The sequence below is a fragment of the Leguminivora glycinivorella genome, chromosome 4 (assembly GCF_023078275.1).
Source record: "Leguminivora glycinivorella isolate SPB_JAAS2020 chromosome 4, LegGlyc_1.1, whole genome shotgun sequence".
NCBI lineage: Eukaryota > Metazoa > Arthropoda > Insecta > Lepidoptera > Tortricidae > Leguminivora > Leguminivora glycinivorella.
In genome coordinates this window covers 3,258,662-3,280,884 of record NC_062974.1, presented here as the reverse complement: position 1 = coordinate 3,280,884, position 22,223 = coordinate 3,258,662, and the positions used below count along the sequence as shown (strand labels likewise).

The following is a 22,223-nucleotide window of genomic DNA, read 5'->3' as shown; positions in this document are numbered from 1 at the left end:
AGGCGCCGCCTGGCGGGGTAAACTGTCAGTGTGCCTCCTCATTTACGTTAATGTGTAATAGAAGAACAGAATAAAAAGCATGCGACACGGCTCATCACCTACTCTCGGCCCAGCTCCACTGGCGTGGTGGTTTGCCATATGGATTCCTAAATGTAAGACACTAAGGTCCAAACCAAACCACGCAAAAAAAGTAAATATATTATTAAATTAAAGTATTAAATAAAGGTCAAACTTGTTGGGTGGATTATCATGCTGTTAATATTGTTAAATAGGGACAATAAAAGTCAACCTCGTACTATTATCTGTTTCGAATTTGCCCGGTCAAATATTTAGATTTTTTTATTTCCATATAAATATGTTGATGGTTTTTATATGTTAAATATCTGAAAAATTATGTGCTATTCATTTCTGCTTAAAAATATCTGTTATTATATCAGCTCTAGAGCACGTTAGACAAAATTCAAAAATTCTATATCAATAAAAATAGTCTTATTTCCCGTCATATGTATAGGTGGCTTCGGGTTGTAAACCTTAAAACGGATTTTTTTCTACATGTTTCCACCATTAAATTACTGTTAGGTATTTTGCTGAAAGAAAACGCTTATTTTCTGGGCGTAGTTTTTTTTAATATCTTCCATTCCAAACTATTGGTGGATTCGAAAATATAGGTTTTTTATATTGCGATTAAGCGCTGTATATGAAATAAAACTACTGTTATAGAATTATTTTCAAAAATATCGTACCGGTCTTAAGCTATCCCGGTAAGGGCATTTATTTGTGCGATTGAACCACAGAATTATAATTAAACCAGAATGAGTTGTTAGGCCAAAAAGTGTGTCCACATGAGAGGTTAAAGTTGGGGCTGGTGTCCCTCTCGCACTTATTACCACTATCAAAATCATTTGAATGACGTCATCACTGTCATCATTTGGGGATACCAGTCAATATTCAAAGTTACTACCAAATCTACTAATACCCAATTAAAGGTTTTTAATAATTGCGCAATTTTTTGGTTTTATGGCTTCGTAATAATGACTTACCAATTCGTTACAAGGTATTAATACCCTTGCCTCGATATAATACGAAAATAATTTAAGAAGTTTATAAACTTAGTTATCATACAGGTAAAAATACTACTACTATAGTAATTTTTTAACACTGGTCACACGTGCGAGAGGGACACCAGCCCCAACTTTGACCCTCTCATGTGGACACACTTTTGCTAGTCTGTCAAGAACGCCTTTATGCGCAGGTGATAAGGTTAAATTTAGTATGGCAAAAAAAGTGTGAGCTCAGTCCCTATTGTAGGTCGATGGATTGAACACAGATATTTGTTCCTAAGTCATGGATATTTTCTGTGTAGTATGTATTTATCTATATAAGCATGTATATCGTCGTCACCTAGCACCCATAGTACAAGCTTTACTTAGTTTGGGGCTAGCAACCTAGCAAACGTCTCTGTGTAATGCGTCGAACGTGGTTCGCAGTAGACCCTCTGTAAACAAACCGCCTTGATGCATCAATGTCATTGAGAAAACTCTCCAAAAAATGATTAACTCACTCTATGGTTTATAGAGTTTAGAATGTGTGATAGTGCTATGGGGGCAGAACATTGCCGTAATATTATCTATTCGATTGAGATAATCTATTTCATACTACAATGCGAAAAAAACACATGTAACATGATATGATTTTATTACTGTGTTAATACATACAATGATTTATGATGAGCATTCAGACATTTTGGCACAAAACTGCCATACAAATAAAAACACTATGCTACGGGTAAATTCACTAGAAATTAAATATAAATTAATAAATAATAACTTAGGTTCAGTTTTCCACTAAAATAAAAGTTTATAATTATGTATTAATAGTAGGTGAGATAGGGTTAATAATTCTAATCGATTGTTATTGTATCAGTGACATTCGATTTTCTTGTTGTTTGCAAAAATTATAAATTGATAAAACAATTTCAATGTTAATTTATATGTCTTTTTCGTTTTTTTCTATGGCAACAATATTAAAGGTAGTCTTTCCACTGAGATAAGGATGAGTAAGCACAAAAATTTCGTGAGATATATTCAACATTAAATAAAAAACTGTACTCACGTCATTTTCATCGCGACTAGACTCCGTGCACTGAGTCTAGCCGCCACAAGCACTCATGCCTAACGATGGGTCTCTAAATAGCCGGGTTCACACAGAGCGAGCACGCCGCGAGGCATTTTACTCGCGCGGCAGTTAGACGTGCTTCGGCCGAGGCAAGATGCCGAGCAGAACGCGCTCACTGCCTCGGCCGAGGCACGTCACATTGGACGTTTGCCGCGTGAGCACATTGCCTCGCTCTGTGTGGACCCAGCTATTGACTCTAAACATGTCACAACAGTCGTGATAAAATAACGTGAGTACAACCATTGATTTAGTACCCATAGGCTACTTGAATCTTTTAAAAGTTTGTCGTATTTTATTAATAACTGTCCAATTAATCAAAAAAATTTTTTAGGTTATACCCAAAATCAATAAATATTGGTTTCTTGTGACAAATATTACAGAGGACAATAATTTCTTGTGCCAAAAATAGATATGACTCTAGTAGCCTATTGTCCAAGCCGCAATTGGTCGATTCCGTCTAGGAAATTAATAATTATATTCTAAGAAAAATGGTGTGAATTGGCCCTACTGTTCATGAACGCGTCACTAATACATCGTCGCCGTAAGCGAGGACTCGTATTTACTTAACTAGAAATAAGTATTTAGTATCTACTATGTAAATAAAGTAATTCGTGATCGCTACAATCGCAACAATAACATTTGCACAATATGTAAAACTACATATAAAAATATGCTCTTTAATAAAGCTATATACGCGCTCGAACGTTAGAAGAGTTATTACTGGTCTTATACATGCCGCGTCTAAGAGTTCAAGATGAATTATTGGTATAGAGAAGTAAATATCCTCTATAATCTGTGTTATACCTGACCTGAGTTCTACAGAAGTGGGTGATTTTTGATATTCATTATTCGAAATTAATATTCAATATGCCTCGGACGAGGCAGCGCGGGCTTTTTATCGTGGTAGAAGTGTCATTATCAACCGTTTCTCGCGCAAAATTGTCTCACGAAGCTAGTCGCTCTGTGTGGCCCCGCTAATTATAGGTGTGTATAAAAGAATGGTTCTACAGAAGTGGGTGATTTTTGATATTCATTATTCGAAATTAATATTTTTATATTAAAGGAAAAAATGGAAAAATTTACGCTTCCGGCGGGACTTGAACCCGCATCATTTGCAATCCGTGCAAGGCTCTAAATTAATATTCAACAAGCAGAAACGTCTGCTATCGATGCCGCTAGGCTTAGAATAAATTTAAAAGTGGAAAGAGTATTTGCATATGTCGAAACTTTAAACAGCGTATCTACTGTACGCACGGAATGTGTTCTTTCCCGAATTAATGCTCTATACATATGTACTGTAATCGTATATTACGCTACACGTACGAATAGGTAATTCGCAACTGCCTTCGGTAGTGTTTTAATATATCGTCACTCGATTCAAATTTACTCATTTCGCACTTGTATCGTAGTGTACTATCCCGCACTAGTTCGGGAAAGAGTATACTTGCGTATGACAAAACTGTACTGTAAATCGTACGATACACGTGCGAATAACATTAAGAAAGCTTTTAAAATCCAATCACTCCATATGCAGCGTATCGCTTCTATAACAATAAGGCATGTGTTCGTTGAACTTGTGGAAGTGCGCGTTGTCCTTGGCGGGAAAGAGACGGGGATTGTCGACGTACGCGTCGCACTCGTAGCACCAGACGGATAGGTCGGAGAGGGACAGCACTAGCGGGTGCGAAGACGACGAGTAGTGAGACTCCATGTGCGCGTTGACGCTGCGGCCGCACGCTCTCTGTAGAGAAAAGATAAATATACTTTTTGAAATGTGTGTGACTTGTCTTAGAAATGAGGTTTATGGTGCTCCCACACTGGGCTGTTATAAATCTCTATCACAGCCAGTGTGGGAGAACCATTATGAATTGACGTAGTTTAGTAAGATGCAGATGTGCAAAGTTCCTTCGTACTTTTACGGAACCGCACAAACGTGTCATCCTATTTCAGCTAGGAGTATAAAAAGTATAGACGCTGACTGAGAAACACGAACGTTTCCTAGAAGATACGGTGAAAAACTAAAATATTAGGTATGCATTACATATGTACCTACATCGTAGAATATACGACATGTTGAATAACTGGGCCCACACAGAGCGAGGCGCGTCGCGAAGCAATGCGCTCGTGCGGCAAACGTTCAATGTAACAGGATGATTTACACGACTAGATTGTATTTGTAAATAACCGGGTCTACAGAGCGAGCAGTGTCGTGACTCGCGAGGCAAAACCAATGTTGATATGCCTCGGACGAGGCAGCGCGGGCTTTTTATCATGGTAGAAGTGTCATTGTCAATCGTTTCTCGCGCAAAATTGCCTCGCGAAGCTACTCGCTCTGTGTAGCCCCGTTAATTATAGGTGTATATAAAATAATGATTCTGATTGTATATCTATACAAGTGTCATTCATAGAATTAATGATTCCTTCACTAAATTGCTAAAGCTTTCGTGAATCAATCTGTATGGCCCGCCTAGCCGAAGTGTCAATCGTTTACGCGCTGTGGCGAACGAATCGCAACTGGCTCTGTCGCGCCAATATGGGAGAGTGATAGAGACGAACTAGGTAGGATACGCTACGGAACGTGAAGGATTGGCTAGACATCCAGGACCATTCACGCCAGTATAAAATGTTTCCAAGACAATTAGCAATAACAACACGTAATGGAGAGTTTAATATTATATTTAATATGCCGATGATTAAAAAAATACACAATTTAGCCATTGAACTGCACGATGACGATTTATATAATGATTAAAGTACAAAATATTGCAAAACAAGTCAAAATCCAATTAAAACCATACAAAAACCCGTGAAAAAAGCGTGAAATATTGAAAATAAATGTTAAATTATATGAAATTTAGGCAACAGGCATGCTTGCATTGTTAAATATGAATTTAGAAGATGTTTACTTACCTCGAGTACCCATATATCGTCACTACTTTAAAAAAAACTTGTATCTTCGTCTGTCAATGAAAAGAAAATTGTAGTAAGTATGTATGGAATGCATATAGACTTACTGCGTTTTAACTTTGAGGAACAGCGTGATATACGAGGTTTTTAAAAAGTAGTGACGATATATTTATTTGTCAGGTCAATACGGGTAAGCGGGTCCCACGGATAAGTGTGCCTGGTCTTTTTAGGCCTTTTTACTTAATAGTCAAAGGTGTTTTTGGGAGTTAATACATTTCTTTAATTGCTATTTGTGTTTGTTGGTATATGTACGAACTCTTAATAAACACTGATCATTATTTTAACAGGCCAAATATGAAGACGCACATACTTCTACGTATGCCACACTTATCCTTATTGACTTAAATATTATTCATTTCATCACTAAACAGGTCCACACAGATGTAGTCTACCAATGTAAACGTGCCTAAGACGAGGCATTGCGCAATTTTAGGTCGGCCGATCAACCTGCCTCGGCCGAGGCACATCTACATAGCACGTTTGACGCGCGAGGCAATTGCCTTGCAACGTGCCTCGCTCTGTGTGGACCCGGCTGTTCTGCGTGCATCAGTTGGGTGTGTATGTGTGTGTCGCGCGATAAAGCTTCTCGGTACCGACTGACATTTGATAAATATATGCCTTAAATCTTTTAACAGGTCTGATTAAATATGTCTGAGTCAACTTGGGAATCTTATTATTTTGTATTTGTATAAATACTAATTTGCCATATTTTTATAAATCGAAATAAGATGTCATATATATTAAAAAATTTTAAAATGACGGACACCACCAGTGGCGATGGCCGGATTCGAACCGGCGTCTTTAGCAATCCGGGCTAACGCCATGAAACCCCTAGGCCACCCCGTCACCCTTATTTTTATTTTTTTGTGTGTGCCTTATTTTTCTTTAAAGAAAGGAGATAATTAAATCCAGTAAATGTATGAGACACACACAGAGCGATCAACTTTGCGAGACAATGACTCGCGCGGCAAACGGTCAAAGTATACGTGATTTGTTTGTCTGAGGCAGGCCGTTTAGTTGAGAAAAGCGTGCACGCTGCCTCGGACGAGGCACGTCTAAACTGGCGGATTTTCATGCGAGGCAATGCATGGTTATTCACTCTGTGGACCTGCCTTAACTGTTAAAGCCAATCGCAATCCCCACTAAGGTAAGCATGCATTATAATCATAAGTATACTCACTATGTAACAATGCAGGCACACCCACACCTCACTGGTTTCTTCACACTCACTGCACTTGAGTCCCTGTTCGAACTTCACATCAGCCGGTAACTCACTCAGCCCGTCTATATGAGGGCACCAAGGTAAAGGTATCACTGCGAACATTTCACCATCCACTATAGCTTGCATGTTCTCCGCTAAGTAGTCTACTAAAGTTTGCTTCGGTTCGCTTCTAGAAGAGCCCGCTTGAGGTTCGGGAATACTAGTCTTACTAGTTTTAGATGTTTTCTTCGAATGCTCCGGGTCCTCATCGTCGGTGCCACAATGGATGCCATCGGAGCATTTGTCTGGCGATTTTAATGAGGTATCGGATTTGAGAGTCAGTGAAGCGAGGGCTTCTATAGTGTCGTCTTGAGTTTTGGTAGAATCGAAGCTCATTTCGGACTTGTCGCCGTCGGTTATGGTAAGACCGCGGCTCGGTAGAGGGTCTTCGAGAACGTTTTCGGCTGGGAGGGCGAGTTGGAACTTGAGGGTTTTCCAGTACTTGTTATGTGTGGTGATGACGTCATTGATAGATTCGATGGCTGAGGGGTTGGTGGGCGAGTTGTCGTAGTGGTGGGCGAGCGGGTCGCCGAGGAGGGCCTTGGTGCACTGCGCCGTGGCGTGCGCGATGCTGGTGACGTTGTAGCCGCCCTCGAGGCAGAGCAGCACGCGGCCGCCGGCCAGCCCGCGCAGCAGCTGCGTCATGCGCCCGTAGCACTCGGGGGACACTTTGCAACCTGGAAAGATTATCATTTTTACCACGACGCTGATAATTAACACATTCACTACCAGACAAAACAACGCACTACGTCAGAAACCGGTCGTAATTTATAACCGACCGCTTGTATGGCGAGAACCCGACAAGCGTGTAGGAGGTAGGGCATAGCGAATGATATTCCGCTTTGTGTGGGCACAGCACAGCGGATATCGTCTCGCTCGAATCTAGAGCAGAGCCCAACTGGGGTAGTACCTCCGCCTTACAGAAGACCGCAGCCAAATAGCACTAGACCCTACTCATAGTGTTGTGTTCCTGCCGGTGAGTAAGGCTGCCAGAGCTCAACGAGGGTGCGGTATGCTGATGACGGGAGGACTTACGGAACTAACTTGTTCCGTCTATTGTCCTTTGAGTTGTCGGCAACCCGAACCCTCCTTAGAACTTGTACACTCCTTTTTGCTGTGTACTTAACACAGCAAAAGGGAATGTACAAGTTTCTAATGGGGTGGCAACGCGCATGTAACACTGTTTGAGTTGCAGGCGTCCATAGGTTACGGTGACCGCTTTACATCAGGCGGGCCGTATGCTTGTTTGAAACCGACGTAGTATAAAAAAAAGCGGGTTCAACTCGACTCAAACTCAAAAATATCTTTATTCATATAGGCCTAATTACAAGCTCTATGCAGAGTTCACGAGTGCCCATCATGCGAGTTCTTGGTTGCGAAAGTGTTACTGTTAACAATAATGCTCTCAAGGGATTCGAACCCAGGACCATAGACTGAGCAGGCAGGGTTTTCAAATTAGGAATGTAGTGGCTCACCTCCGAGCGGGTCGCCGACGCAGGCGTCGAAGCCGGCCGACACGAGCACGAGCGAGGGGTTGTACTCGTACGCTATCGGGAGGATGACCTGAGTGAACGCCGCCATGTATTCCACGTCGCCCATGCCGCGCTGTACACAAAAAATAAGATTAAAAATTATTGTAAACTGAAATAGATACCATACACTAAAGAAAAAGCGATCAAGCCCACTGGTGGCGAAGCCGAGAATCGAACCCGGGTCTCCAGCTAACGCGGCTGACGTGATAAACCGCTACACCACGTCGACCGCCGAGGTACCCGTCGAAATTTCTCTAGTGTATGTTATCTCTGAAGGCTAGGCGCCTTTGACCAACTCTAAGTGCGTTTTCACATTATCCGATCCGATATCGGATGTCGGACCGATATCCCATACATTACAGGCGCCATCTTGGATTTTTTCTATGGAAATCCTTCCGACATCCGATATCGGATCGGATAATGTGAAAACGGCGTAAGGGCGAGCAATTTGTGTAAAAATTATTGATTAAGATTATTACATAGTGTTGTGTTACTGCTGGTGAGGCTGCCAGAGCTCAACGAGGGTGCGGTGTGCTGATGACGGGAGATTGTCCTTTGAGTCGTCGGCAACCCGAACCCTCCTTGGAACTTGTGCACTCCTTTTTAGGGTTCCGTAGTCAACTAGGAACCCTTATAGTTTCGCCATGTCTGTCTGTCCGTCCGTCCGTCCGTCCGTCCGCGGATAATCTCAGTAACCGTTAGCACTAGAAAGCTGAAATTTGGTACCAATATGTATATCAATCACGCCAACAAAGTGCAAAAATAAAAAATGGAAAAAAATGTTTTATTAGGGTACCCCCCCTACATGTAAAGTGGGGGCTAATTTTTTTTTTCATTCCAACCCCAACGTGTGATATATTTTTGGATAGGTATTTAAAAATGAATAAGGGTTTACTAAGATCGTTTTTTGATAATATTAATATTTTCGGAAATAATCGCTCCTAAAGGAAAAAAAAGTGCGTCCCCCACCGTCCCTCTATCTTTTGAACCACATGTTTAAAAAATATGAAAAAAATCTTAAAAGTAGAACTTTATAAAGACTTTCTAGGAAAATTGTTTTGAACTTGATAGGTTCAGTAGTTTTTGAGAAAAATACGGAAAACTACGGAACCCTACACTGAGCGTGGCCCGACACGCTCTTGGCCGGTTTTTTTACTGTGTATTTAACACAGCAAAACGGAATGTACAAGTTTCTAATGGGGTGGCAACGCGCATGTGACACTGTTTGAGTTGCAGGCGTCCATAGGTTACGGTGACCGCTTTCCATCAGGCGGGCCGTACGCTTTTTTGCCACCGACGTAGTATAAAAAAAGTCTCTGTATATATCGCGGGTGATAGCTAACGGGGTTGTAGACTCTATAACTAATGTGGATGATGAAAACACGTATTGAAACCACTTATTTTAATTAATTTAAGTTGGTACATAAACAGGTAGTTCGGTGACAATAGGCAGATTGAATACTAATCCATACCACAGTATAAGGATATATCAGTAGTTAATCTCCGGCAGCGGCGGCGCGGTCGTTACTACTGCGCAAGGTCACGCAGGGTTGTACAACGTTACTATAATCGACTTCGTACAATGTAAGTTGTTGTAAATCTAATAGGTACTATTAACTGTAAGTAGGTTTTAGTATAACAATACCACGTCATGACACCACATTAGTCAGTATTGAAGATACAAAAAATCATTATAAATATATTACTCTCATACGCGCAATAGTAGATTGTGTAACAATAATTGCAAAAGCGTTAATTTAAGTGTTCATTTTATATGTTTTCTCTAGAATACACCCAATCCATCACAATAAAAAAAAGATTCGTTTGAACTAGAAACGTAGGTACCTACTGTCCTACTCGTATTAGTAACTGTGTATGGCGCTATGCTAGTACCAACGCTCTTTCTACCTTTTTATCTAATAAAGATTCAAGTACGTATTTGTTTCTTAAATACTGACGAAATCATATTTACATAAAATGTTTGAATAGATGTTTGCACAATATTTAAGTAGGTACCAAACTTTCGAGCTAGATAGATCGCAGCATCTACCTAAATGTCGTTACAGATAAATCCTTATTGATTTTAATGTGTCATTCTAGCTTTAAATCTCACTTTTACGCCATTTACGTAAGCAATAATGTACCTAACACTGCAAATATATAACAACCACTTACTTTTCTGGGTGTCTAGGAATTCTAAAGAATGACATTTCCGCATTTTGAGAACTTTCCATACACCCATAAACACTACAGTAACGAAAATATGTCTTCGGTGCTGACGTCATTTTCTCCCGAACTCAACACGTCAACACAGCGCGCAAACGCGGCCCCGACTGTCCAGCCCAATAATCACCAGTTTCGCATGTTTTCGCCGCATGCGAGGGGAGGGAGGGGGACACACCGCGCGGCGTGAAGTTTGTAAGAAGAGTTATTACTGGTTTTATACTGTGTCCATACTAATATTATAAATGGGAAAGTGTGTGTGTCTGTTTGTTTGTCCGTCTTTCACGGCAAAACGGAGCGACGAATAGGCTAGTTTCCTACTAGTCTTATCAGCTTCTTTTTAAGGACTGTCAAAACAATTTGCTAACACGGAATTACTATGAAATACTGAGGAGTGACGTCACGGTCAATCCATTTACTTTATATCTTTCTCTTTGACTTATTAAATAGAAATTATGTTTAAACATAACCACTGTCCATATATTTCTTCTAATTATGTGGTACTTTATTTCGTGCACTGCATAAAATATTTTATTTTAAGTATAGGAAACTAGCCTATTGACTTGATTTTTTAAGTGGAGATAGTTGAAGGGATGGAGAGTGACATAGGCTACTTTTGTCTTTTTCTAACGCGAGCGAAGCCGCGGGAAAAAGCTAGTATGACATATTTCAAAAAAGTATAAAAGTGACATGATTTCAAACGTTTAAGGAGGTCGCGCACCTGGCAGTCGCCAACATCATTCATCATAATCATCATTCATTCATTCGTCATTGATATTTAATTCAAATAAACAAAGACATTAGCTAGAACGACACACGTCGTGAGGCAATATCTCAACGCGGCAAACGGCTAATGCAGATATGCCTCGGCCGAGGCAGCTTGCGTTTTGTTCAATCGAGTGACTTGCCTCGGTTTAGGCACGTCTACGTTGGACGATTGCCGCGCGAACACATTTCCTCGCGACGTGACGTGCCGCGTGCCTTGCTCGGTATGAAACTGTCTATTCATCTATAATCTGTGGGTTTTTCTTTTTAAGCGTAAAAATTGTTTCTAATTCTATTGACTTTTTCGATAGTTAACAATCTGGGTTTGGTCCTTAAATACAGAAGAACTTATATATAAAAAGGATTAGGTAATCGTAAAATAGTAAAATAAATGCCCTTACTGGCGCTCGATTTTGAGTGTTTAATTTTATACTGTCTCACTTATTAAGCATGAAAAAAATAAGGATAAGTAAGGTACAGCGGGACAAATCTCGAGTGGGGGGCAAATGTAACTGGTAAATTTCTTCTATGTTTTACCATGTTTGCATTATTAAAAAAAACTGTTTATTTTTAAGAAACATACATGCATTTATGAATTTAACTGCTAATCTTAAATTAAAAAGATTATTTGAGTTAAGGAGTCTTTATTTTATTTATACATTACTTATTAAGTTTTTTCGTTTTTCAAAAGTGTTTCAGAAAATAGAGTGTCTACCAGTTATGTAGTAGGCGTGTTCAATGGATACATGTAATAATGGAAAAATGGATTAGTTACAATTGCCTTTTAGTCTAGATTTGCCCCGCTGTACCTTACTAATTTAAATAATATTATTACATCGTTCAGATTTTCACTGATCGCACGTGCCGATACTGATACCCGAGCAAGCGGAAGATTCCAATATTCGGTAAGAGCGTGCGACTTTCAATCCGTATTAGCAGGTCGCGGGTTCAAACCCAATTCGTACCAATGAGTTTTATAGACCCGGAACTTTTCAATGATGTCGCGGTTTCAAACCCCGGCTGTAATTTGATATTTGCCAGTCGCTTTTCGGTGAAGGAAAACACCCTGAGGAAACCGGACTAATTCCAATAAGGTCTAGTTTACCCTTCGGGTTGGAAGGTCAGAGGGCAATCGCTTTCGTAAAAACTAGTGCCTACTCCAAATTTTGGGATTAGTTGTCAAAGCCGGCTCCCATGAGCCGTGGAAAATGCCGGGATAACGCAAGGATGATGATGATGACTGGAATTCGAACTCAGGACCGCGGCTTAACCGCAGGCAGGCAGGGTCACCCGCTAGGCCAGAGGGGTCGTAAATTGGGGTACCTTGTTCCAGGGCACGTTGACGTTGAACCCCTCCCCTTTCCCCTCTCCCACCGCGGTGTGGTCGGCGTCTTTGGAATGCGGGAAGAACGAGCCGTGATCGTACCGGTGGATGGACATGTATAGGATCTGTAAACAAAAATATAATTTATTTATCTCTGGTCCAATGCTCAGTAGAGGATATTAATATGGACAACCTTTACAAGGGTGCCAACCGTGAAGTCTCATATATACTCTGTCAGTAAATAAGAACTAAGAAAACTATAGGTGTCATTTTCTCTAGCACCCTAAAGAAAATTATGCATATGGTTTTCTTTGTTCTTATTTACTGACAGACTTGTTTGACAGAGTTTAAATCACTAACGCCGTAGCATTTGGTAATTCTGACGTGTAAATTATTCCACACAGAGGCAATGGCACACGACGCGAGGCAATGTGCTCGCGCGGCAAACGTCCACTGTAGACATGCCTCGGCCGAGGCAGGATGATCGGCCAAGCAAACGCGTACACTGCCTCGGCCGAGGCACGTCTAACGGGGAAGTTTGCCGCGCGAGCACATTGCCTCGCGATGTGCCTCGCTCTGTGTGGACCCGGCTAATGACTCATTACTCACTAGAAAGAGGATCGAGTATTATAGAGAGTTACTGTCAAAGTAAAATGTGTAATCACAGTGCATAGACAGCCATCTCTCGGCACAAGCTTAAAACTTTTGAACCTCAGTTTTGACAATTTGGCCCATATTCTTAGCTTGATATGTGTTAAAATGTCAAATATTAATATTAGCGCCATCTAGCCGAGCGTCCCCCAAAGGTGTATCGCCATCTAGAGGTAGGTCAACGTACCTTTTTCTGTATGGTGTTGAGGTACGTTTTTTTCTTAGACTTTATCTGTCTATACGTAGTTACATATGTCTTTGACTAGAGTCACTAGTCTCACTTCGCGGCCGCGACGTTGCTCAACAGACAGAAGCCACTGGGGATGTCCAACAAGATGTCGTCGTCGGCGTGGTGGCCGGGAGGACGCACGACGCAAACGCCCGAACCGCCACAGGATAGAACTGTGTCTACCATCTGTGGGGAAAGATTGAATTTTAGGGATGTTCGATAGTTCATATTTTGAATTCACACATTTTAGCCGGGTCTCGAAAAGAGTTCGCAACCAAATGTAAATGTTATCGTAGATCGTAGTTATTTCTATCGCACGACAGAGCTAGATTGTGTCAATGATCGTCATTTCGGCTAGGCCAGCAGGTTTCCATGACCAATCGCCTTCCGGACTTCGTAGAGGTTAACGGCAATTAATAATTAACCCTCATGAAGGTCAGCTGGCGCTTTCTTGGTGGGTTAAGAAATGGTAGCCACCGAAATTTTTGGACCATTTCTTTCTTTGAAATTGGACTATTTGGACAATTTCGACACAAATATCAAACTGATAGACAGTGACACTTATTAATCATTAATATTCTTTTTCTCAGGATTTTTAGACCTTAAAAGCGTTTATGAATAAAATTTCTAATATTAAAAGTGGATGTATATGTACACAAGCCACTTTTATATGTTGTATACCGGCAATTTTCTTTTGTTGTAACTGTTGTTCATTTATCTAAGTATGTATATAAAAATAACAAAAAAATATAAAAATATAAACCTGTAAAACGCAGCCGGTAGCGACGGCAGCGCTCTCTAGCGAGTCCGGATGAAAGTAAACAGAGTCGAACTGTTCTTTTTGACTGTTCAAATCCCGTAACTTGGTGGACGCCAACTCTTTTAGCCTGTAAAACAAACATGTATTGTTATTTAATAAAATAGCAGGCTTTGCAAATAAAAATGAGGGACATAGTAAAATGATAATTCGTCGTCAGTTGATGTACTCGGTCTAACAAACCGAAGTCTCTATGTCTTTAATACAGTTCAGTGCTCACAGAATGAAGTAGAAATTACCTGTTGAGATGTTTGATAGTGTGTACAGACAGTATTTTTTTAATCAGTAGCTCGTAGTACTCATGAGTACTGTACTCGTACTCGATCTAGCAGACCGAAGTCGATGTGTCTTTCAAGTAGCTACAGTGTAATACTGAGACCTTGCGTAATAAACTAAAAGTATTATTTACCTGTTGAGATAAAGGCTACTTTTATTTTATTTATTTATTATTTACCTGTTGAGATGTTTGACAGTATGCACAGACAGTATTTCTTCATCAGTAGCCGTTCTTGCCGTCAGTTGATGTACTCGGTCTAGCAGACCGAAGTCTCTATGTCTTTCGTGTATCCTTTGTATCCGCTCCGGGCATTCCACGTGGCCACTGTAAATCAACGCTTATATTAGGATAATGTCATTTGATAATGATAATGGTAAAAATATGATATGTGATAAAGTTAATATTAGTTCATATAAACTAATCAGTAATTTGGTTTAATGCTTTTTTTTAATATAAAAAATTTGAATACTTACGGTTCGCAGATATTTCTGTGCTTTAACATTGCTTGATCGAAAATGTAGTATACAGCGTGTGTTGGTATCGTTAGGTCAGTGACTGAAAAAAAAAACATAATTTCCCAAAACTTAACAAAATGAAATATAGCATCGATTTACCCAAGTTTACAGTTAGGCAACACAATCATTGAAATAAACTAACAAAATAACAACTAGGGAACAAATCAAATGATTTTATTGAATATTTTTTGATTTTGTTCTTTTTTCAAGTTGGCACACTACTATATTATAAATTATAAACTGATATAGATATCATACACGAAACAAAACGACAAGACCCACTGGTGGCCGAGCCGGGAATTGAACCCGGGTCTTCAGCATACGCGGCTAACGTCTTTAACGTGTTTAATGTCTTGTCGTTTTTTCTTTCGTGTATGATATCTATTTCAATTATAACAAAATAAATTATAGCTAATATTTTATTTATTTCACAAAATAAATGATTGTTACTTTAGAAAAGGCGTAAACCTTTTCTCGTTTTCCTGTTAAAGAAAATATGAAATATACTAGATAATAGATAATATACCAACCTAGTCTCAAATGGTTCAATCGCTCCATAATCTTCCTCTTCGTCTCATTATCTTGTACCGGATAGCAGTCCCTAGTTAAAAACCTCTCCGGCCTCGTTTCGTCTCCCTCCCACTTAACACAGACGGTATGTTTCTGTTTCGCTCTATCACACACGTTTGGGATTCCGTCTGTGCTGTATGTGTGTTGGTAGTTGTAGCAACGCCAGTGTTGCTTGTGTGCGTATATGCAGTTTAGTATGGTGTCCCGTATTCTGAAATTAGAGAATATTGGTGTTATAATTAAAACTTACTTACGCACGGTCTGGCCTAGGCCTAATCGCGGTAAGGGCATTTATTTGTGTGTTAAGCTTAGGTATTTGTTCTTGGGTCACGAATGTTTTGTACGTATATAAATAAGTTTTCTAAGTATGTATTTATCTATAAAGTAAGTATATATATTGTCGCCTAGCACCCATAGTACATGCTTTGCTTAGTTTGGGGCTAAGTTGATTTGTGTAAGGTGTCCCCCAATATTAAAAAACGAGATATTTAGAAATGTGACAGACAGACGGACAGAGCGGCACCATAAGGACACATTTCAGACACTGGCGATCAAATATATGAAAGAGGCGCGTTCCTAGCACACATTCTAAAGTCGTGTAGGTGAACGCTGTGAGATATGACAGGTCGACTGTTCGCGTTTTTGACAGGCGGTAACTGTGAGGTAACCGAGAGGGGGGAGCGGCACTTTCAGCGGGGAGCGGGAGTGGTCATACTGTACGATAGCACTCTTTATTATACTGTGATAAGGGTTCCTTTTGTACCTTTTTGGTACGGAACCCCAAAAATACTAGTATAGTATAACTTACTCATCACAGGGTTCTCCAGTCTTCTCCAACGCTGGGGGTGAATGACCCAACAATGTCCGCAGAGTGAGCGCAGCGCCCTCTGCCAATGAGGGTAGGCAGTACCCCCCTTCTAGCACCACACAGACAGACGGACAGACAGACATGAGCATGTTGAGGAGGTGAGCGTAGCACGCTGGTGTCACTTCCATTTCGCCCTGAAAGTTAGGCATGATTAGTTGTGAAATTTGCTGGAAAGAGATTTCGTAAAATACGATTAAAATTTGCCATTATTAGCTGTCTGGTTCGCTGGAAAAGGGTTTAATAAAATGCGAAAAAAAGGTTATAAGAAATGCGAACTGATTTATTTATTTATTTAATCTTTATTGTACACAAAGAAAGAAAAACTTATAGTAGAAAAGGCGGACTTAGTGTCAGACAGCATTCTCTACCAGTCAACCTTTAGGCAAAGCAGAGATATTGTGGGCGGTGATGGTGATATTACTAAAACTTTACATAGTTACCTACGTAAGAATTACTGATGTTTCTGTTATAAAATTTTGATTACAGACATGCATTTTTCCGAACAGTAGGTATGCTATTATAACGTTATCACAACGGAACCTGGGGCCCATTTCTCAAAACTGAAAGTTACAAGCGGAAGTCTCTTTCCAACTTGTCATATTAGACATTGACTACCGCTTGTAAATGGTAACTTGTAGCTTCGAGAAATGGGCTCAGGACACAATAACAACTAAAAAGAACCTGTATTTTTTTTAAATTCTCGACTAAGCTGAAGCTATGGTAAACGGACAGATAGATAGACTGATTAATAATAACACACAATGCGAGATGACGACTGAATATGAACCTAAACGCTCAAGCAGGTCTCATCCCAATATCCCAAAAACCCAACCTTTTCGTCGCCCAGCGCGGCGTCATACCCCGCCGACACGACCACCAGCTGTGGCGAGAACTGAAAGAGACAGAGATACGAGGTGTTATAGGAGTGAGAGAGATGTATATACCTCGGGGCAGCCGACCGCAGCGTCGTAACCGGCCGATATTATGATCAGCTCGGGTTGGTACTAAACAAAAAAAAATTACATACTTTAATTATCATCATTAAGCAATAAGGATATGAACGGTTTGGATTCGCACAATATTACCAGTCTTTTTCTAATTTGTGTTATTATAAAACCTTAAGTATAAAAAAAATTGCTTTTTATCATGCAGAAACGTCTGCGAGCGATATTACATATTTTTAAATTAAAGGAAAAATGGAAAAATTCACACCTCCGGCAGGACTCGAACCTGCGACCTTTGGCCTTGCCGGGGCCATCGCGCTTACCAACTGCGCCACGGAGGCGGTGATTTTTTTTCCATTTTTCCTTTAATTTAAAAATATGCTTAAGTATAAAACCTAAACAATTAATGAAACTTAAGTAAGTTTCTCAGTAGACAAAGTTAATAATCACGCTCGGTGATTTTAGAGACATTTAGGCCCACTTGCACCAACCACTTAACTCAGGGTTAGTGAGCTGTCATCTGTCAAATTCCATATAAAATGGTGGGTTAACCCTCCATTTTCGTTGGTGCAAGTGGCCCTTAAGGTTCTGGGTAAATTGGAAAATCTATAGCGCAAGCGTTAAGAATGTGGACCAAATTGTCAAAATTGAAAAGTTTTAAGATTGTGTCGAGAGATGGCAGTCTTCTCTTTAAACTTAATTCTCTTTGATATAATTGGCTTCGTGCGAAGTGCATGGAGGGGGTAAGCAAAGCGATCGCAGTGCTTGCGGTGGTCAAAATCGACACTGATTGTGGTTATCATCTATCAAAATCATAAATATAATACAATGTGGTTATGTTTGATATGGGGTATCAATGTTGTTTCGTTGTTAATTGTAAAATAAATAAATAATAAAATAAAAATAAAATAAAAAGCCTTTTATTTCCTGTTATTATATACAATGAAATCTTTGCTATTTGTTAGTAATTGTTAGTTTTTTTTTTTTCTCTAGTTCTAATTTAGTTTTTTGTTAGTGATTACATTTATATTTTAAGTAAGTTTACAATTAAATATTTTTTTTTTTTTTTACAAACAGGAACCCCTTAGGTGAAGGCCTCTTCCAAAGCTAGCCATTTTTGTCGGTCTTGAGCAATTTTTTGCCAGTTTGGTCCGGCGATTTTTTTGATGTCCTCATCCCAGCGTGCATTTGGTTTTCCTTGTCGGCGCTTTCCAGCAGGACCTTTCCATGTCGTAACTGATTTCGTCCATCTGTGGTCCTTTAGGCGCGCTACGTGTCCAGCCCATCTCCATTTTAATTTCCTTGCCTGGCTGAGAGCATCCATTGTTTTTGTTTTAGCTCTTATTATGCTGTGTCTTATTTTGTATATCTTTTTCAGATTTAGCATGCTGCGTTCCATGCCTCTCTGACATGTAATTATCTTGTTTTTGGCCTTATCGCTGAAATTCCAAGTTTGGCATCCGTATATTAAACTGGGGATTAGGCAAGTGTCCATAACTTTCTTTTTTAACGATATAGGCATTTCACTTTTAAATATTTCTTTATAGTTCCAGTACTTGCCCCATGTGCTTTTGACTCTCCTCTCTATTTCCAGTTCATTGTTGTTATGGTTGAAGCCAATCATTTTTCCCAAATATATATAATGGTCTACATATTCTAATGGTCTGCTGTCTAAAATTATATCAATTTTTTTAAAGTTTGACATGGTTTTGGTTTTGTTTATATTTATCTCAAGGCCTACTTGTTTACTAGCATTGTGTAGAGTTGCTATCATAGATTGAAGACTACATGCTGATTCTGCTAGTAACACCAGATCATCTGCAAACCTGAGATGGCTTAGATACTTGCCTTGGATAAATAAACCTTTGTTTTTCCATTCTAGTTTGCAAATAATGTTTTCTAATATGGCTATGAAGATAGTTGGGGACAGGGGTCTCCCTGACGTACTCCTCTTTCTACTGGAAAACTTGGACCAATATTATCTAACTTTATTTTGCTGGTGCTCTTGGAATATAAATTTCTTATTATACTTATGTATTCTGGCTCTACCTCCTGAGCATTTAAGGTATTCCATATGCAGTCATGAGAAACAGTATCAAAAGCCTTTTGATAATCAATGAACACGATGTAAAGTGGTCGTCGAAATTCTTGATATTTCTCAATGATTTGTTCTAGGCTGTGAATGTGATCTATGGTCGAGAAGCCCTTTCTGAAGCCGGCTTGTTCTATTGGTTGCTTCTTATCCAGAGTTACTTTTATTCTTTGATTAATGATTGTGGAGAAAAGTTTGTATGTAGTTGGCAGTAAACTGATGGGCCTATAATTGTTAATATCTTTGTGGTTTCCTTTTTTGTATAGTAAAATTATATTAGATTCTGACCATTGTGACGGCGTTTCAAATGTATCTAGTATTTTGTTAAATAGGTTTAGTATAGGTTCCGTTAAAATTTCCTTGGCTGTCTTTATAGCTTCATTTGTGATATTGTCAGATCCTGGGCTTTTATCTAATTTCAATTTATTTATAGCATTTATCATTTCTTTTTGATCTATTGGGGAATTGTAAAAATAATGGCATAAATAGTCGTTGCACGTTCTATGCGTTTCTTAGAGCACATTGGAAATTGGATCAAAAAACTAAATGGATAGCTACGGTGAAAAGAAAACGTAAGTGACATGTCAAAACAAAACATTATAATAAATTATATTTAAGCTTTCTTTACCTAATATTGTTCAATACGCTGTTAGTATTTTTCCTACCGTAAAAGATTATGCTTAAAGATTCAGGCCTAGCCTGGGAATAGGCCCGTGTCGGATATTTCTGCGGCCGCGGACATGACTACGTACTTACGTTTAGATTTATTTTATATGGCATCAACGGGACGGAGGTTTAGCGAATACCATATCACTAGCTCGAAAAACTTGTACCATTACTCCTATGTTCTTCAAGATTCCCTATATGCCCTGCCAGCACCAATTTATTGACTCTTTCTGTAGTCTGGGGTTGGATGTTTATACCGTGAGTAATGGCTTTGGAAACTGATTTTTGGTATTATATCCATGTATTTATAATCTATCTACCTAAATAACACTTGAAATAGTAGCTCTTGTTATTCCATTTATTTAAAATTAACGAAAAATCGTTAAAATATAGTGTTTGTTTACATGTAATTTTTTGACATTTTCCACTTCAAATTCACATGGTAGTGGGCGTAATTGTCGTGCACGTAGCCAATACAGTACCTCCAGAGCCATTGGTAACAGTAGCTGCGTCCATATAGCGATATAGTCCGCGTCGGCCATGCCAGTCTTGTTAAGGGGCACATTAAAGGTGTACCCAGTGCCGCGACCACAGCCTGTATAGTGGAAGTTGGACTGTCGCAGGTTCGGCCAGAAGGCTCCATGCTCGTAGCGGTGAATGGAGAAGTATACTACTCTGAAAATGTTCAAATAAAGCTGGTTGGTTTGATATCACATCCATTTACAAGCTTAAAAAAGATGGTGTAATGTTTAGGAAAAGTGCAATGAAACAATCCGTTTGCCAACTCAAAGAGAACTCATTTATTTCGATCAAGCCTACCCTCAATACATGCATTCCTATTCTACCTACATATACAACATGTCCCTTCTTCGTAACGGGCTAGAATAGGTATAGGTACTTAGGACTAATACTTGTGGTAATCTTAATTACACTTTTCTTACAAAAGTCTAACAAGATAACAATGATTGCATAATTATCATGCCAAATTATTTACAGTTAATTATTTGTTATTTATTTCTACTATTTATTTTTACATTGCTATGTTATTCATTTCTACATTATATTTATTAAATGTACTGTATCGTTTTATTAATTATATTTATCATCTCACCGTGAAGCGGTTAAGATGAAAAATGTAGTTACATAGTTATTAAAAATTATTACATTGAGCAGAAAAGTTTAAATAGAGGTATTTTAATAGTTAGGTAACAATATTCCTTCATTGTAAATGCATTTATTTTACTTACATGCTTTATTAGCCTATATTAGTTTACAATTTAATAAGGAACAAGCAGATTGTTGTTGTTTATGACATATGTGTGTGTTTTTACTATGCTTAATTGATAAGTTCCTACCTATATCTATAACTATTATCACAAACGGTCGGGTGGATGGACCTGCCGGCCGGAGCGCGTTACGTAACAGCCAGCTGTTTGCGCGCGCCCAGGATTATCATTGCTGACGATGCGTTGCGATTGTGCATTGGAAATCGTGTTGTTATTGTCTTCAAAATCATCATAATATTTGTTCGAATTGTAAGCAGAGTTATGGTTTCTTTCGCATATAGGCTGGCTATACATTTGGTTATTTTGTGGCTGTGATAGAATGTGCTGTCTGTTTCTACGATACCGTGAGCCGTCCGGCGCGCGAAGCCAGTAGGAGCGAGGCTGAGCCGCCTCTCCTCCACTCGCGCTGGCACCCAGCGTGCTTTACGGCCAGTGTTCGGCTCCCGCATTCGGACTTGTTCGTTTGGAGCAAGCTGTTTTAGTGGCCGGGTTCCGATATCATATCGTTCTTTTGCTTTTATATATTTATTTAACCTAAATTTTTGAACAGTTACTGAAGTAGGTACCTTTGGCGCTAGTAATTGTTCTGAAACGGGCAGTCTAGTATTGAGCCTTCGCGCCATGAGGAGTTGTGCCGGAGAGTATGACTCGCCGGAGACTGGAGTGTTGCGGAAGTTTAAAAGCGCCAAATATGGATCGGTGCCTTCACTGTGCGCCTTTTCCATAAGGTTCTTAATCGTTTGCACGTTTCGTTCAGCAAGGCCGTTGGATCTTGAATAATAAGGAGAACTCGTGACATGTTCGAATTCCCATTTTTCCACGAAAGATTCGAATATTGCCGAAGTAAACTGCCGACCATTGTCCGACACGAGTTTTTTGGGAATGCCGTGACGGGCAAAAATAGATTTTAGCTGGTTAATAATGGTTTCACTTCGAATATCCGATAAAGAAGCAACTTCGACATATTTGGAATAATAATCCACTACTATAATGTAATGTTTATTTCTAAATTCAAATAGGTCAGTGGCTAGCACTTCCCAGGGTCTCCCAGGTACTTGATG

At 39.5% G+C, this 22,223-nt stretch overlaps 1 protein-coding gene across 1 annotated transcript in view; it reads right to left on the bottom strand.

Moving 5' to 3' along the window:
• Positions 1-3,311: 3,311 nt before the first annotated feature.
• Positions 3,312-22,223, bottom strand: part of LOC125225151 (histone deacetylase 6) — a 30,805-nt gene continuing 11,893 nt past the window's right edge. The window contains exons 8-20 of the mRNA XM_048128725.1: positions 20,359-20,551; positions 17,119-17,178; positions 17,007-17,066; positions 16,115-16,308; positions 15,267-15,517; positions 14,695-14,776; positions 14,399-14,545; positions 13,891-14,014; positions 13,194-13,313; positions 12,247-12,372; positions 7,879-8,008; positions 6,323-7,080; positions 3,312-3,916 (exon numbers count right to left, since the gene is read on the bottom strand). Of these exons, the coding sequence (XP_047984682.1) occupies positions 3,695-3,916; positions 6,323-7,080; positions 7,879-8,008; positions 12,247-12,372; positions 13,194-13,313; positions 13,891-14,014; positions 14,399-14,545; positions 14,695-14,776; positions 15,267-15,517; positions 16,115-16,308; positions 17,007-17,066; positions 17,119-17,178; positions 20,359-20,551 (2,467 nt within the window). The 3' untranslated portion in view covers positions 3,312-3,694. The remainder of the gene's footprint in view (positions 3,917-6,322; positions 7,081-7,878; positions 8,009-12,246; positions 12,373-13,193; positions 13,314-13,890; positions 14,015-14,398; positions 14,546-14,694; positions 14,777-15,266; positions 15,518-16,114; positions 16,309-17,006; positions 17,067-17,118; positions 17,179-20,358; positions 20,552-22,223) is intronic.